The sequence below is a fragment of the Globicephala melas genome, chromosome 13 (assembly GCF_963455315.2).
Source record: "Globicephala melas chromosome 13, mGloMel1.2, whole genome shotgun sequence".
In the NCBI taxonomy this organism is placed as follows: domain Eukaryota; kingdom Metazoa; phylum Chordata; class Mammalia; order Artiodactyla; family Delphinidae; genus Globicephala; species Globicephala melas.
Window position 1 is genome coordinate 86,538,877 of NC_083326.1, and position 16,497 is coordinate 86,555,373.

The 16,497-nt window shown below is 49.7% G+C and overlaps 1 protein-coding gene across 4 annotated transcripts in view; it reads right to left on the minus strand.

The window, feature by feature from the left end:
• SLC15A4 (solute carrier family 15 member 4) overlaps nt 1–16,497 on the minus strand; it is a 93,011-nt gene that overhangs the window by 64,748 nt on the left and 11,766 nt on the right. For 2 of the 4 annotated variants that reach the window (XM_030859964.3, XM_060311006.2), the window contains exons 6-7: nt 7,228–7,383; nt 5,984–6,142 (exon numbers count right to left, since the gene is read on the minus strand). In XM_030859964.3, the coding sequence (XP_030715824.1) occupies nt 5,984–6,142; nt 7,228–7,383 (315 nt within the window). Of the gene's footprint in view, nt 1–561; nt 1,645–1,665; nt 4,507–5,983; nt 6,143–7,227; nt 7,384–16,497 lie in introns of those variants that run through there. The other 2 variants (XM_030859963.2, XM_030859961.2) reach the window with 2 other exon arrangements.

A 16,497-nucleotide genomic window follows, 5' to 3' on the forward strand; every position in this document is an offset into this window, starting at 1 on the left:
CACCTCCCTTTTCCCTTTCGTGCCTAATTCCCTACAGAGAAAATGTTTTCTGGCGGCACGGGTTAATGGTCTTCAGTATGCAACAGATCTTGAAGACAGAAACTGTACCTCTGGGGGATTATGTATTTCCTAGAGCAGTGCTTTCCAACCCTTTTTATTTATTTTTTTAACCCAAACTCACACCTTCAGCCCCTCTGAGAACTGGTGTTACACTGGGTCATCGGTCCTCAATCTGTCTGAACCCCACCAGTCACGACCTCCTTGTGTTTTTCTGTACTTTGTATTAAAAACAAGATAACCCAAAACGAGTAGCGTGTTTGCGTTTGTTTTTCTGTTTTCGCCAAACATAAAGTTATATTTTAATACAGAGGAGGCTCAAGAATCACTATCCTAGAGAATCAAAGAGCTGCATCAGGAACAGGTATTTTATTGTGACTTTTCATCAGTTCCTGACTCAGGACCCTGTACCCCGTGACAGTTCAGGAACCTCATGACGTCCACACGTAAACGCAAATACACGACGACTGTGGACAGACCACGCAGAGAAGGAGCCAGTGGGTCTCATATTCGAGGTGCTTTTTATAATAAAATTACACCAAAAATACAGCAACAAATAGATAACGGTTTATTAGACAAAATGCGAACCCCCATGTCACGGAGAACAATGCGACCAGCGTCGGTGACTGTGGACAGCCCCGGCCCGCAACGAGCGCTGCCAACGGCCTCCAATCACAGCGGTGCTGCTCGGAAGAGGGGTTTCCTTCCACCCACCATGGTGGGTCTTCAGTCTCGACGGTACCAGAATGAAATTGTACACAAGGACTGACCAGGCAGGGTTAAAACACGCGTTAGGCTGCTCTGCAGGCTGAGACGGAACACACAGTCTTAAATAGGTTTTAATGAAACATTGCGCTCTTAAGGAAAGAGCAACAAGAGAGCAATGGCGATGGTTTGAGAACTCGGCACTACGTGAAGCAGCAGACAGAACACACTCACCACCGGCCTGTGCCGAGGACCCGCACGTGCGGGATCTGCGGCTCATGAGAGAAACCATCAGCGGGACTTTTCTTTAAAACCTCGCCAGCACTTGACCACACTTTCATTTCTTAACAAACCCTCCCTTCCTCAATATAAACACATGTTTATTCATCAGAAGAAGAAAAAGTGAGAGCGTGTTCTGTGGGAAGGAGAGGATGAGATGTGTTTAAAATACCGGGACGCCAACCAGCACGGGTGTCGTCTCCCGAGACTTCGTACCCGCGGCAGCAGGTGTCTGTCAGAGGGGAAACCGGCGGCAGGGCGCCCGGGGGCCTTCGGCAGGGCTCAACCGCAGGAAGGCACTTACCTAGGCCGCGGGTGGAAAAGAGGGAACCAACCCCAGCACCACGCAAGTTTTAGGGAAGTCAGCCGTTTGCTCTGCGAGCCCCCAGAGCACCTTCCCACGGGTCCGTCTGTCCATCTGTCCGTCCAACAGACCTGACGGGCTGCAGGAGCATCAGGTCCTCCTGCTGGCGGGCGTGCCGTTTGCTCTCGGCCGCTGCAGGTCGTATTTCACGGAAACAATAAGGAAGAGCAGGAGGGTAGCGCCTTGAATAGCGGCCAGAAGAAAAAAGTAATAGTTCAAATAGCAGCCGTTGATGTTGCCTAGAGACAAGGAAAGAGAGCAGCACGGAAGCCGCACTTAGAGAGAGTTTAAAAGGTTTTACTTATTTAACTTGGTTCCTACGAAGGTCAGGGCGACTTTTAACTGTGGTCATTAAAAAAGAAAAACAAGGAAGAGAGAAAAGAATCCTACCCCTAATTCAAAATACACAAGTGCTTTGTTTCCAAAGCCACTGTGAGTCAGCTGCGTCTCAACACGGGCTCCGGGCTGGGGCCTCCTGCCCCCACACGATGAGGGGCCCGCACTGTCTCCACGTCAGATCCTGCGGCGGACAGCCCTCCTCGCCTGGGTCTACAGTCTGCACACGCGCCAAGACCGCGCGTCGGGCCAGGACGCAGCCTGGACGGCACGTCAGGTGTGAGTGCCGGACTCCCATGTCGTCACCTGACATCAAACGAAGTACCGTCACAGGCCGGGACAGACGGCTGAACACACACTCCCCGCGCTAGGGGAAGGCACAAGCTTGCTTTTCACGTTTCTCCTTAAAAAGTTCAGGCTGCAGGCTGATACACAGGCGCCCACTTTAACCCTAAGAGCTGACACACTGAATGGCCGGCTCTGGCCCGAGCACCACGCAAGGCGTCCTATGTGCGAGGCTCCGTTCAGTGACCGATCAATGCCGAGGCGGCGGAGGTTAAGGGCATGGACCGCGGAGCTCCACCAAGGAGGCTCAAATGCCAGCGTCTTGGTCTCTGGGCCCAGGTTCCCTGCCTGTCAAATGTGGAGACAGCACCCGGGCCACGCGGCCGCCTCCTCTTCACGGGGCCCCGTTAGGAGCCCCAGTCCACACGTAGGTCCGGGGCCACCAGGGCTGTAAAGCTGCCATCTGTCCCCTGAGCAGCGGCCACGCGGCGTGGAGACGCAGGGCTGTGTGGAGGGGACACTGGGGCCGCACATAGCACGCCACCCCGGCTCCCAACAAAGACGGCGTCACCGCAACCCTGGACGGTCTACCGCTGACGCCGCTGGTCACCCACTGGAAAGGGCCGGGCACACTGCCGAACAGAGGGGCAGACAGGGGCGGCGCATCAGCAGCGTCTCTGGAGGACGCTGGCATCTTAGGAAACAGGCTGCTGTGCTCTCTGACCGGCTTCAAAAGCATCTCCCATTGGCTTATTTAAAACGCCAGACTCCTTTCCTCTGAAGGTCTCGGTCAAGCTGGGTTATTCTGCAACTTCCTTTTTCTATCTGAACATATACTCATTAAAATCGGACGTTTAACACTGCTTTTATTTAACAGAACTAATGAACAGATATAATGCACGTTTGTATAATAAGCACTCACACGTTTTTAAAGAATTCTCACTCCTTCAGGCTGTAGAAGACAGCGATTTCCTATGTTTGCTGCTCTGGGGAGAGATCCAGTACCACCTAGCGTTTCTACCAGACCGTGTTATCTACTCAACAGTGGTCAGAGCTGCAAACAGTGGTTTGGTCCTGTTGCGGGCGGGCTCCACCCTGGACACGGCGATCCCGCCCCCTGGACCCTGGTTTGCAGACGCCAGCGCGGCAGTGCTGCTTGCTGCCGCCTCAGCGCGGCTGTCGTCCAAACACCACTCACGCCGTGTGCAGTGCCAGCTCTGAAACATCAATCTCCCCAAACTAAAAGTCATTTACAACTTCCAAAGCTCAAAGCCGGCAGGCCGAGCAAACTGTGCGCCGTGTCTTCCCTGCCAGGGCCCGTCGCAGCCTGGCGTTAGGAAGGGTTTGCAGAACTGGGCCCACCACCTAAAAGTGATCACCCTGTACTTTCTTGGGCCTCTTCACAGACAGAAGGTAATCGCATGTAAACACGGTAAACTCTGGGTGCTTCCTATTTGATAAGACTGACTCCTGGGCCCCAATAAACAAGCTTCATGTGTCCCCCAAACATATGCACAAGAACATTCCCAGCTGCTTTATTTGCGACAGCCTCAAACTGGAGACACCACGAACACCCACACGCAGCATAACAGATAAATGAATTCTGACTTATTCGTACGACGGATACTCCGCAGCAATAACAAAGAACCGATCACTGGGATGACTCTGAGAACGCAGTGCTGAGTGAAAGGCCACGGCCACGGACGAGAGAGGCCACAGGACTCAGCAGGGCCGACCTCAGAACAGAGTTCATCTTGCCGGGGGCCGGGGGCTGGGGGCTTAAGTCAGAAAGGACAGAAGGAACCCTTCCACGTCCTGCATTTTGATCTGGACGAAATGCACACCAGGCTGTGCACTTAAGACCAGTGCCCTTCACAGTACGGACGTGATTCCCAGTCTAAATAATAATAATAACGAGGACAAGCAGGCCTGGGGCAGGACAGGGAGAGAAGAAAACAACGAGGGGAGAATCTGGGGACTCTTCCTTCAGACGTGGTCCTGGAACCTGACAGCAAGTTACCCACGTGTCAGTCAGGAAACGTTGAGCCAGCCCCACTGCCGCCGGAGCCCTAATGCAGGCAGGACCTGCCGAAAGGCAGAGCCGGGGAGAGCCCAGGACACAGAGAAGCCGTGAAATCTGGGATCACACCTGCTGCTCCTCCTACAGAAACAAGGATGTGGGGGCGGCGAGGAGGAGGTGTCACCTGTCCCATTCTCTCTCCAAACCACCGCCCGTGACAGCCACCTGCCCCTAACCACGCGGGAGCCGACCTGCCACGTCCTCTCACCTCACTGGACATGGGGCTCCGGGCAGAGGGACTGGAGGGAAAACAAGGAGAGGCCACCCTGCACTCCTGGACAGGGCAGCCGATCCAGGACACACGACAAGGTACTTCTCTTTCGTGAAAATAACACAACGAACAGAATCCAGGTCCAACATCTGTCCACGTGTGCCACGTGCATCAATACCGGACATAAACCTCACAATGAAAAGTTTTAAAATTACCTGTCAGAAGTAAAGGATGAGTGACAGGTAAACTACCAGTTATTAAATTAGTAACGGCTGTGGGGGGAGGGGGTGGATTAAATCACTGGAAAGCAATGGGAATGACAGAAACCAATCTATCCTTTAAGATACACATGAAAGTAAAAAAACAGAATCTATATCTCAAGAACTACCGAGGTGTGGTCCCGATAACAAGTCTTTCTTTGAAGGAGGTCTGTCACACGTACAAAACAGATTACGTGACACCAAGAGCGCAGAACTCCCAGAACCCTGTGTAACTGGACTTACCCTCCGAGGGGCAGGAGTAATGAGCACAGCCCCCCTCAGCACAGCCAGGAGGGCCTGCCGCGCACACCACTGGCTCTCACAGCCGGACCAGCTGGACACATCACCAGTGGTGCCCGGGGGCAGCAGGGGCCCCGGTTTCTGGAAGCTGCATCAGGGGTCTCTGGGCCGAAACGCCCCCCTCAAGACGGGAATTTTAACTGAATCATGGGAGGGCTTTTGGAATTCTGCAATTTCTGGAGAACAGTCTCTAAGCTTTCACCAGATTTTCAAGGGGATTTAGAACCTAGAAGTGGCTCAGTACCCAGGGGGTACTGAGCACAGAGAAGCCACAAAATCTGGGATCACACCTGCTGCTCCTTCTACAGGGGACGGCAAACGCCACACGCCTATACAAGGAAAAGCAATATGGTGGTTTTTACTGGTACAACATACGAAGAAGCAGCACACCTGCACCTCCTGGGTCTGCTTAAAGGCTACATCGATATGGAAACAGCAAAGCTTTCATCTCTTGGGAGTGATTCTGCGCAAGCTGCCACCTACTGGCATTAGCTGTAAAACCCCATTAGGAGTGATAATGAGTCATACTTGTTTTTAACAAGGCAACTTATTATCTCTCTTTTTTTTTTTTAACAGCAGGAAATTAAAAGGTACCGTCAGGAAAAGAAAAAAAATACGAAAATAAGATACTGGGTTGGCCAGAAAGTTCGTGAGGTCAGTGAATATGTTGTTCAATAAAGTTCTTCATGAAAATGAAAAACGTGGCTTTACTTAAAACCGAACAAACTTTCTGGCCAACCTGATAAATGAAAGGAAATTTGTGATACAGATTTTATTTGCCTCATAATAAAATAAAACTAGTGCTGGACCTGAAGGTGGGAGGGTCAGTCTACTCATCACAGACGCTCCGAGAAAACAGCAGCCACAGAGCTGCTGCTGGAGGCGACCTGGGGCAGGAGAGGCCCACCTGTCCCCAGGAGACCATCAGGGACGTGGGTAAACGAGGGCAGGCGGGTGGTCTGACGGGGCGCAGGGAGCAGGCCGGGGGCTCCCGGGGCAGCCCAGCAACGCCGACCGCGTCTGGTCCCGGGCGCCCCATGCGGCCCGAGGACTGGGGCGCTGGTCACTGCCGACGACGGGAAGGGGGGCCGCGAGGGGGGCCTTACCGAAGTCCGTGTGGCTGCTCATCCACCCGATGGCCTTGAGGGACACCAGTGCCAACAGTCCTGAGCCCACGAAGGACCCGACGCCAGAGAAGAAGAAAAACAAGCCCATGATGGCACTCTGCATGGACTTGGGGGCGGCCGAGTACGCGAATTCCAGGCCTGGGGAAGAAAAGGAGGGCATTTCAGGAGAGGAGCAGGGCGCCCGCGCCCGCGCCGCTGCCCTCGGACACCCGGGCTCTGGGGCGCGGCTCTGAGACAGCACCCAGGCTGGTTGCTCACCTCCTGCTGTCACAGCCCCTAGAAACTCCGCGAGGTGGCCAGTCACCTCCCGCCTTCACACTTGAAGGCAGCATTTGACTTGTCAGCTCTTAGAATTTCTCGTTCCTCATGGAAAGAAAGTTTGAAGAAGCAAAATTTGCCTACATTCTTAACTAACGGGAGTTTGCAAACAAAGTACTTACACTAAAATGGGGAAATCTACTCAGGATTTCTACCTGAAAGGCAAGGTCTTTTAGAACAGTTTCAGCAGGTGCATCTATAAACCGAATCACCACTGTAATAAGCAGACATGGAGATCTGCACTGTGCTCTAAAGGAAGGGCCACCCCGTGCGACTCGTTCCCTCCACAAGTTCATTAGCCAGTCCGCGTGAGCGCTGTAGGAGGCAGGAGAGGTGAAAAGTGCCGGCCTCCCAGCCCCACCGCTCTGGGCATCACTCATTTTCTCCTTCCCTCGCTCCCAGCAGCTGGGAACAGGCCTGCACGGAATTTACTTGTCCACATGCCACCACACGATCTCACCAATAGGGAAGAGAGGCCTGTGAGAACAGGTTTTAAAAATTAGGTTTGCTTCCTTATAAATCTGAATGGAGACACTGAGGGCCAGGCAGTGAGGGACGCCCGAGGCCCGGCCATGGCGGCGGGACTGCAGGGCGTGGTTATTAGCAACTGCCAGGTAGCCCTTACGGGGGTCTTCCTTCTTCTATCCTCTCTCCTGTTGACCCTCTACGGTAGATGAACTTCATGTTGATGTTCTGGGGATCCTTTTACACCAAGAAAGGAGAGCCTCAGCTGTAGCATTGCTCTTTCCTCACCAATTCACATTCCGCACCACAACTGCCCACCAGCACCCACCAAGCACTGTGCTGTTTCTGTCTCGACGCGGCCTAACAAAGAAGGAACAGCACGGGCTTTATCGTGCTGAGACAGGACTGGACGCGGACGCCCCGACGGGAAGGAACCTCACCTGCGATGCTCGCAAATATTTCACTGACGCCAATCAGCACGTACTGAGGGACCTGCCACCAGATTGGCAAATCCGCAGCATAGTAAACGACATTTCCAATGGTCTGGTTAATGGTCTTCTCCTTCACGAGGTCCAGCCGTTTGCTTTCCAAAATCCCTACAATTCATAAGTAGGTTATGAGCATTTGTTCATTAACGTTTGCAATTAAACTAAAAAACTGGATGCTTGGTACAAGATGTCTGTTGATGATTCTGAGAAATACATGAAAGGATAATGCCCGATAACATAGCTTCCCCCAGAACCCCCCGACCTCAGGAACCTCCCTACTTTCAGCTTCCGAGGTAGGTTACTAAGAAACAGAGGTCATATAACCCACACTTCATGGGGGCCCCTGCAGTGCCCTGTAAAACCAGTGTTCAACATGGCTAACGCAATCCTCAAACCTCTGGACTGCTCGCCTGAACACCTTCTATTCCTCTTAAAAGGGGGAGCAGGGGAGAGCTAAACAGTCCTGCAACGAAAAGGTTACTCGTGCTATTTACTTATCAGAAGGTAATGAATTTGGAGATGCTTTTCCCCCTCAAGGGAACAGATTTAAGCTGATTCACTGATCGTCATCACTATTACAACTACCACAACTACTACTAATGCCAGTTTCCTTGTGCAGACGGGCTTAACCTTATCAGCAAAGTACAGTGGTCCCCCCTTCTCTCTGGGGGATACGTTCAAAACCCCCAGGGGATGCCTGAAGCCCAGGACAGTTCCACATCCTACATATACTATGTTTTTTCCTGCACACACATACCTCTGATAAAGTTTAATCTATAAATCAGGCACAGTAAGAGATTTACAAGAGTAACTAATAATAAAATAGAACAATTATAACAATACACTGTAATAAAAGTTACGTGAAGGTGGTCTTCCCCTCTCTCTAAATCTCATTGTACTGTAGGTATTTTCGGACCACCGTTGACCGTGAGGTCACTGAAACCACGGAAAGCAAACCCAGGGATAAGCGGGACGACTGTAACCCGGACTCTTCGAACCACCCTCTGCCCTCAGCAGCACCAAGACCTCACTGGGTCATCGGTCATCTGTCTCGTGGGGCAGAAAGACATGGGAAGATAAGCAAGACAGAAACAGCTACTCTCCACAAAACAAAACATAAGCAGGTCAAAATAAAGCTTGAAACAACGTGTGGGACCGACTTCTCAAGGTAAAGGTGTCTCTAGGTTGTGTTTTTAAAGGGTTCTAACTGCAGATGAAATAATGGGCCATAATATCTAATGTATATGTAAAAGCACATATTTAAAACCGTATGAGGAAGGACAGGAGTCTGCGTAGAGGACAACGGAATATATTAAAAATATTCCTTTCAAAACCTGAGCATGAGAAAAGACCAGGGTATGACTGACTGGATGAAAGACAAACTCTGTAATCTGCAGCCCACAACATACCTCAAATGAAATGTGCAAACAAAGAGAAAACACATCAAAGGGCCAAGGGAAAGAGAGACCTCCCAGAGGTGAGTCGACCTTCACACCCGTCCTGCGACTGAGAAACACAGAGCGGGCCCAGGCATGCAGAGCGGTCACTGCAGAGCGCCTGCTGCTCTGGAAAGGGGCGCGTGCAGCTCAGCCCAGCGGTTATCAGGACGCTGGTGATGGCACTGAGGGCCCTGTCCACAGCGACAGCTCTGCTCCCTGGCAGGGCAGCGGGCAGCACCAAGGGGGCCGTGGCGTCAGCCTGGTTGGAGCACCTTCAACGCACAGGATAAAGCACTGTGGGCTTCCTCTGCGTGGGCCGAGCTCCAGCCAGCCCGGGGCCACTGCCCTGAGACCGGAAGATCACTGCGCTGTGCTGGCCACCAACCCTCTAGCTGGAAGGGCTCCGTCCAATCCAAGAGCAGAGGGGGAAGCACCCACTCAGCCTGTTTTAAGGGAATAAATATTGAAGCTGGAGAAGACTCTTGTCCTCCACAGGAAAGGCAAGAGAGGCTTAAGACAGTGCGTGTGTGTCTGTGTGTGTGCGTGGCTGCCTGTGTGTGCATGCGTTTGTGTGTGTCTGTGTGTGTGCGTGTCTGTGCGTGTGCACGCGTGTGCGTGTGCCTGTGTCTCTGTGTGTGCGCGTCTCTGTGTGTGCACATGTGTGCGTGTGTGCATGCGTGTCTGCCTGTGTGTGCGCGTGCGTGTGTGTGTGCATGTGTGTGTGTGTGTGTGTGCATGTGCGCGTGCGCGAGATGGGGCAGTACTGGTGGGGACGATACACAGATTTAGTACTTCTGCAAGGCCTGGCAGAGAACGGAAGTAAACTGTCGGACGGGATCTGTTCTGCGCTCTTATTAGTTAGGAAAGCACGACTCCGTGAGGACTGGGGGTGAACAGGTAACGGAAACGAAGGGGCGCTGGCAAGGGGGACACAAATAACGAGGGTTGAGCCCCAAGAGACAAGAATGTGAGAAATCACTGAAGCTCCTCTCTGGTGGGACGGATGGCCGGACAGCGCAGAGAACAGAGGCCGAGGGAGAGGGCGAGCCCTCCAGACGACGCAGGGGCTGCGCAGCCCGCAGAGCTCCTGACGGACGGGCCCAGGAGCACCGGCACAGACCAACGTAAGGGCCGATGCTGGGAGAGCGCCACAGCCATCGACGGGCCAAACTCTTCAGTTAAAGACACGGACTCACATCACGTCAAAACGAAAGAAAATCCAACGCTGCCGGCGAGGCAAGAACTAAAGCGTAAAGTGGCAAAGGTCTGAGTGAGGGAGAGGACGAGCAGAGTCACCGAGAAGGGAGGCGTGCCAACCACAGCGCACGGGCACCAAGAGAACACGCTGAAGGTCAGGTGCACGGCCCCGCGCCCGCAGCAAGCCCGGGAGAAGCAAGTCGGAGCCAGCAGCTGGGCAGAGACAGGGGCGCCGGCCTCAGCGACCGTCGGGGTGTGAGCTGGGCTTCCGCCGGGCCTTAGGGTCCCCGTGTGCGCCTCCCGCCACAGCGCTACTGCCCGAGGACGGCGCGTGCCCTCCCCAGGGACGACACAAGCCACAGACCTTCGTGAGTGAAACGTCGTCATCTGCTAGGAACGCAGCGAGGCTCTGAGACCCAGGAACCCTCTCGGTCCTCACCAGAGCGAGCAGATGGAAAGATGAGGCTTTGCCGGGCAACTGGTTGCATCGGAGGCCCAAGGGCAGACCCAGGTCCCGAACTTTATGGACACTTTAACACCTGTGCCCTCGCGGGGCTCCGTTCTAATGGGCCCCGCCCAGACCACAGCATCCCTGGACACAGGCCATCGCCGTGATCCCAGGCCCCTGGCAGCACTGGACTTCAGGGCTCTTGCTACAAGGGATCTGACCCACTCAGCTGACGGTAGGACAACCTGCGAGCCATCCTATGAGGCACCCCACGAACGTTTTTAGAAAGTAACACTGGCCAAAACGGAAGCCTTGAAGTCCACGGTACAGAATTATAAAGCCAGGAACTTCCCCAACTCCTCAATTAAAGCTTTTTCATTAACAAATGGATAAACAAAAGCATCAATATTATGAAATGAAAAAAACTTCTGTAAAATTACTCTTGGATCAAAAAGAAAATAAAAAACATAGTTTCAACATTTGTAGGGAGAAAAAACACACTACAACAAATCAAAGTGCAAGAGACCTTGGTAAAGCAACAGTAACAGGCCAATTCATGCCATTATGTGGTTTTTACTGTTAAGAAAGAACAAAAACACGTGAAGAATTTAACTCAAGAAATGAGAAGAAAAACCCCACAAAACAAACCAAAGGTAATAGAAATTAATATCTTAAATTCTCTGCTTAGAAAACATAAAAACAACCAAATGATAAATTCAAGACAGACGTCTAAGGAAAAATTATAAAATACAGTCTTGGCAAGCCTAATAAAAAAAGAGCACATAAAAAAGGGAAACTAGAAATGAGGAAGGAAACACATCAGATTTATTTAAAACACTATTTTTATCTCCACTCTAACAATTTTTCTAAAACTCAATAAATGATTTACTAGGGACATTAAAAAAATAAAAAGCTTAAGTGATTCAAGAAAAAACAAGATCTGTACAAAACTGAGAAAAAGGTGGAAAAGTTACATTTCCTTTCAGAGAGGATGTACTCATATGATTTTCTAGGCAAAGACTTGGAACTTCCTGGGAGCAGACAGATAATTCTCATCCTGTTAAAATACTCCCTGCCTTCAGAAATAGGGAGTTTGGACTTCCCTGGTGGCACAGTGGTTAAGAATCTGCCTGCCAATGCAGGGGACACAGGTTCGAGCCCTGGTCCGGGAAGATCCCACAGGCCACGGAACAACTAAGCCCGTGCACCACAACTACTGAGTCTGCGCTGTAGAGCCCATGAGCCACAACTACTGAGCCCACATGCCACAACTACTGAGCCTGTGCTCTAGAGCCTGTGAGCCACAACTACTGAAGCCCATGCGCCTAGAGTCCGTGCTCCACTACAAGAGAAGCCACTGCAATGAGAAGCCCACGCACCGCAATGAAGAATAGCCCCCACTCGTCGCAACTACAGAAAGCCCACGCGCAGCAACAAAGACCCAGCACAGCCAAAAATAAATAAATTTATTTTTTTAAAAAAGAAAAGAAATAGGGAGTTTACCAACACCTTTTATGAAGCTCTATAACCCTGACACCAAACCAGACTGATATTGGTTAGAAAGAGACGCACAGTCGCTCAATAAAAGCAGATTATTGAGCAGACTGGAATTAGCAGATTCCAATCAGACCTTTTAACAAACAGGGTGTATTTTAGAAATTCAGGAACAGTTAAATACCAGATGTTAAAATAAATAAAAACCATGAGCAGCCAAAGGCAGGGAGGGGGTGGAGTAAGGAGGGCATGCAATCCTCCTGAAAACCAAACTAAGATATTTGAGAGAAACTCAACATTCACTTCTGCCAAAAAATACAAACTTGAAATAAAGCTTAGATATGTAACATTGTCAGGAATACGTATGCAAACTCAGAGGTGAGAGTGAACCTTCCACAGTGAGGGGCTGAAGGTGCGCTCGTTGAAGTCAGGGATTAAGGGGGGCGCCCGTCACCAGCAGCAGCCTTGGAGAAAGCCGGGCCACCCTGCCAAACAAGAAGAGACACAGGGAGGCGCAGCAGGAAGGCAGGAAAACGGGACTCCCCGACGGCCCGGGGTTAGAACTCAGCGCTCTCACTGCCCAGGCCCGGGCTCAGTCCCTGGTCGGGGAACTAAGGTCCCACAAGCCGGGCAGTGTGGCCTAAATAAACAATAAATACCTTCTTTTTATAAAGAAGGCAGGAAAAGAAACTATGTTAATTTCAAGACAAGCAACCATCTGAAAATAATTCACTGAAACTCAGAATTTTAAAAAATCTCCTAGGTGAGAAACCAAAATACATAAAAGCAGTTAGGAATAAACCTAACATAAAATGTACAGGACCTAAATGAAGAAGCACATAAGACTTCACAAGATGTCACAAACAAAATTAAAGGGAAAGTGAAAAAAATGGGAAAAATATTCGTAAAATGAGATAAAATTCTGAGTAGTGACAATCTACACTCTATTACAAGAAAAACCCACAAGAAAACTGGTCACAACACACCAACCGTACACAGAAGAGAATGTCTGACACATTTTGGGAAAAAGTCTTAAGATCACTCCTAGTACACATTAAAGATACAGAATGCTGTAACCCTTCAGATAAGAGAAGATTAACAGGACACAATAATCAGTGTGACAAGGGCACGGCGAGATCAGACTCGCATCGGCACACTGCTCTGGCCCTTTCACACGAGATGAGCACACATGTGCGGACGTGTCAGGGTGTGCACACAGCACTGCTTCAAGTAGGACAGACTGGAATCAACCCTCACGTTTAATAAGAAGACTGGTTTTAAAAACTGATAGTACAGCCCAAAATGGAATATTACGTCATTGTCAAAAACTATAATTTAAATTTGTAATTGACTTGGAAAAATGGTATGTATTATATATAGTATATAAAAATAGCTTATAAACTGTGAATAGTTTGTTCCATTTCTGTTGTTTTAAAAAGAACAATTTAGCTGTAATAAAATATTCTAGGAAGATATAAACACAGGTGTAGGCGTCATCACTGGATGGTGGGATGAGGAGTGAATTTAGGTCACCTCGCACTTCTATCTATGTATTTTTAACTTTTAAGGACCGTGGATTGACTCTGTGATAAGTTTGTTTGTTTGTTTGTTTGTTTTTGCAGTACGCGGGCCTCTCACCGTTGTGGTCTCTCACATTGCGGAGCACAGGCTCCGGACGCACAGGCTCAGCGGCCATGGCTCATGGGCCCAGCCGCTCCGCGGCATGTGGGATCCTCCCTGACCGAGGCACGAACCCGCGTCCCCTGCCTCGGCAGGCGGACTCTCAACCACTGCGCCACCAGGGAAGCCCTGATAACAGTTTTTTAAAAAGTGCTGTAGACCAGTGGCTCTGAACTCTTTCCTAACGAAAGCTATGACCCAAGAAAAAGGCACTCAGATGATTCTGTCTCCATTCCAGGATGCTCTCCATGCCCTGAAGTCCGGGCACAGACTCCTGCCTAAAAAACCGCTGTGGTAATAGGGCATCCACGGCACAGCTGAGTGGAAGAGCAGACCGTGAGGCACACGGATGGGTACCATCAGCCTGGGATGACGGAAGGTAACTCTGTCATGTACACACATCAAACAAGGATGCAGTGATTACACTTCCAGGGATTCGAGAAGCAAAGCAATTTCACTGCAGTGATTACCGTACCGTGAAAACTAGAATCCTCGACACCCAACAACAAAGGATTGCACGTGAATGTCTGACACGGAGGAAGGATATTTTAGGTTTGTTTTTTTTATTAAAGCAGGTGACGAAGTATAAACGCACACACACATCACATCATACATAATTTTTCCCATGCACTTGCAGAATGGTGGTAGAGGATTTCCTTGGAAGCCCCTGGTGGAATTATGAGTGCTTAAATCTGTGTGTATGAGAGAGAGAGAGAGAAGGAAAAGGAGGAGGAAGGGGAAAATGAGGGGAGATGGCTCATCTGTATTTGGGGGATCTTTCTACCCCCCAATAGTAACAAGCGTAGCTTTTATTATATTTTTATGGTTTCCTTACACTTAGTATTCCTTATTCAGGCGCAAATCTGCTTACACATCAGTATCTCATTTTCGCAAAAACACAGAAGGTGTGTGTGTATGTATGCAGAGACACACAAACGGGATTAGACGGATACACACCATCCCAGGAATGAGCATCTCTGGGGAAATTACAGTTGACTTTTATTTTCTCCTTTATGTTTCTAAGGTGCCCTTTTCTCCAGTGAGCATCTATGATGTCTGTAAATTAAGAGCACACACGTCTTAAGGGGCGAGGAAATCTGACAAATTAACACACCTCTTTTTTTCTCAAGCAGACTAGAAGAAACCCCTTGGACATGCCTGATTCTCATCTAAGAAAATTTAAAGAAAGAATTATTACCGGCAGGGATGGTACTAAATGGAAGATCCTGATTTATCATGGTTGAATGTAGTAAGCTAAAAGGCAAAATAGTCTCTTTTCTATTAAAACTTTGGTTTGCTGTAATGATTTCAGGTCTGTATTCAAAGGTCATTAATGTTCCAATTAAACAATATTCACTGGAGCTGGAAATGAAACGGCACGCAACACCAGGTACTGCTGACATTAAATTTAATGAACTGCGCTTAAGTCCAGTTGCCAGGTATTTAAACTCTTGAAACCAGTGGCCATTAAGCTCCTTCCCAACTTCTGGCCACTCAGCAAAGAGCGCCTCTTTAGGACACCAGCCTCAGCGGTGTTGTCCGCGTGTAAGCGATCAATTCAGATGCTGAAGTTCAGAGCGGCCGTGGTCACACAGTGCAGAGCACCTGCCTCTCTGCAGGTGCCCGTGGCCACCTGACGACAGCCCGACCTGCTGAGCAGGAAGTGAACTGCCGGGACGGCCTGCACTTTTAAGACAGCACTGCCTGCCCCGCTGGACAACAGTCACCTGTCTGCTGTCGTTTCCCACGTAAACAGGCAAAGAAACCACCGGGAAGCCCCTGGGGTTCTCAGGGCAGCCCGGAGAAGCTATTCAGCCATAAATGAAACTGGAAGTCAAGACGGTATTAGAGGAACCAAAGCCGAAGTCTGCTAGAAAATGCCTGGGGAACCAGCAGCCTCGCCTTTCCCACAGGGAGAGGACAAGGCCTCCTTTCCAAGGGGTGTGAATGGCTGGTCGTGGCACAGAGAGGGGGCTCCCCAGCCCAGGAAGAAGCCGGGCCCACGGCAGGCACTCAGGGCACCACCCCAGCACAGCGGCTCTGCCCATCACCAATTCTGCGGCACGAGACCTGCAATCAGAGCCCCGCTGTAATCCAGCTCTCGTCTGCTCTGGCTTACCTCCCCATGTGCACAGGACTGGAAGAGAAACGAATCACACAGCAAGCACACAGCAAAAGCTTCATTCAGACACGCCCTCCCTTTAATTACCTATTTGATTAAGAAAAAACATAACTGTCTCCTAAGATGTCCCAGTGTCTGGAATATAGAATTCTTAAGCCTAGGGACTCATTTCTTTAAATCTATTGAGTACTATATCAATAGACAGTACTACATTTAGTACTGTGTTCACCCTGGCGAGAGTGGATGGAGGCTGCTGTGAAGCACTGTCGGAGAATATTAAACTCCATCTCAGCAGTGCTTAACATTATATTCCTCATAACAGAGATGACATATAGGTGATTCAGGAAAGCAGCTGTTCTTGTCTTGTTATATAGGTAAGCTATTTCACCGTTCAATCGTTTTCAAATATTAATGAAGGAAGAGCTCCAAAGCAAGGTGAGAAAGTCAGTAACAGCTCAGCTTTATCAGCACACGATATTTCAGCTTATACTTCAGAATCTAAGAATTATGCAAACAGAATGGAGCCCCCAGAAGGTGCTGGAATACTCAGGCATTAGTTCTTAACCTCTTTCTTTTTTTTCTGGGGGATGGAGGCTGGTTACAAACCTGTATTTGATTTAAAAACAAAACAAAACAAAAAAACCTTTCTCTCCAGGAAGATGCACGTAAAATTTTACATAAAAGTGCAAAGGGTTCAGGTATATAAAGCTGATTAATGGACCTGACATTAAGAATCACAGCTCTGAGGATTATTTAACACCTTTATTTATGAAGTTTCATCTACACGGCAGTTAACAGTTGTCTAAAATCTAAATCACTAGGAGACAACAAGCCTCCTTTGA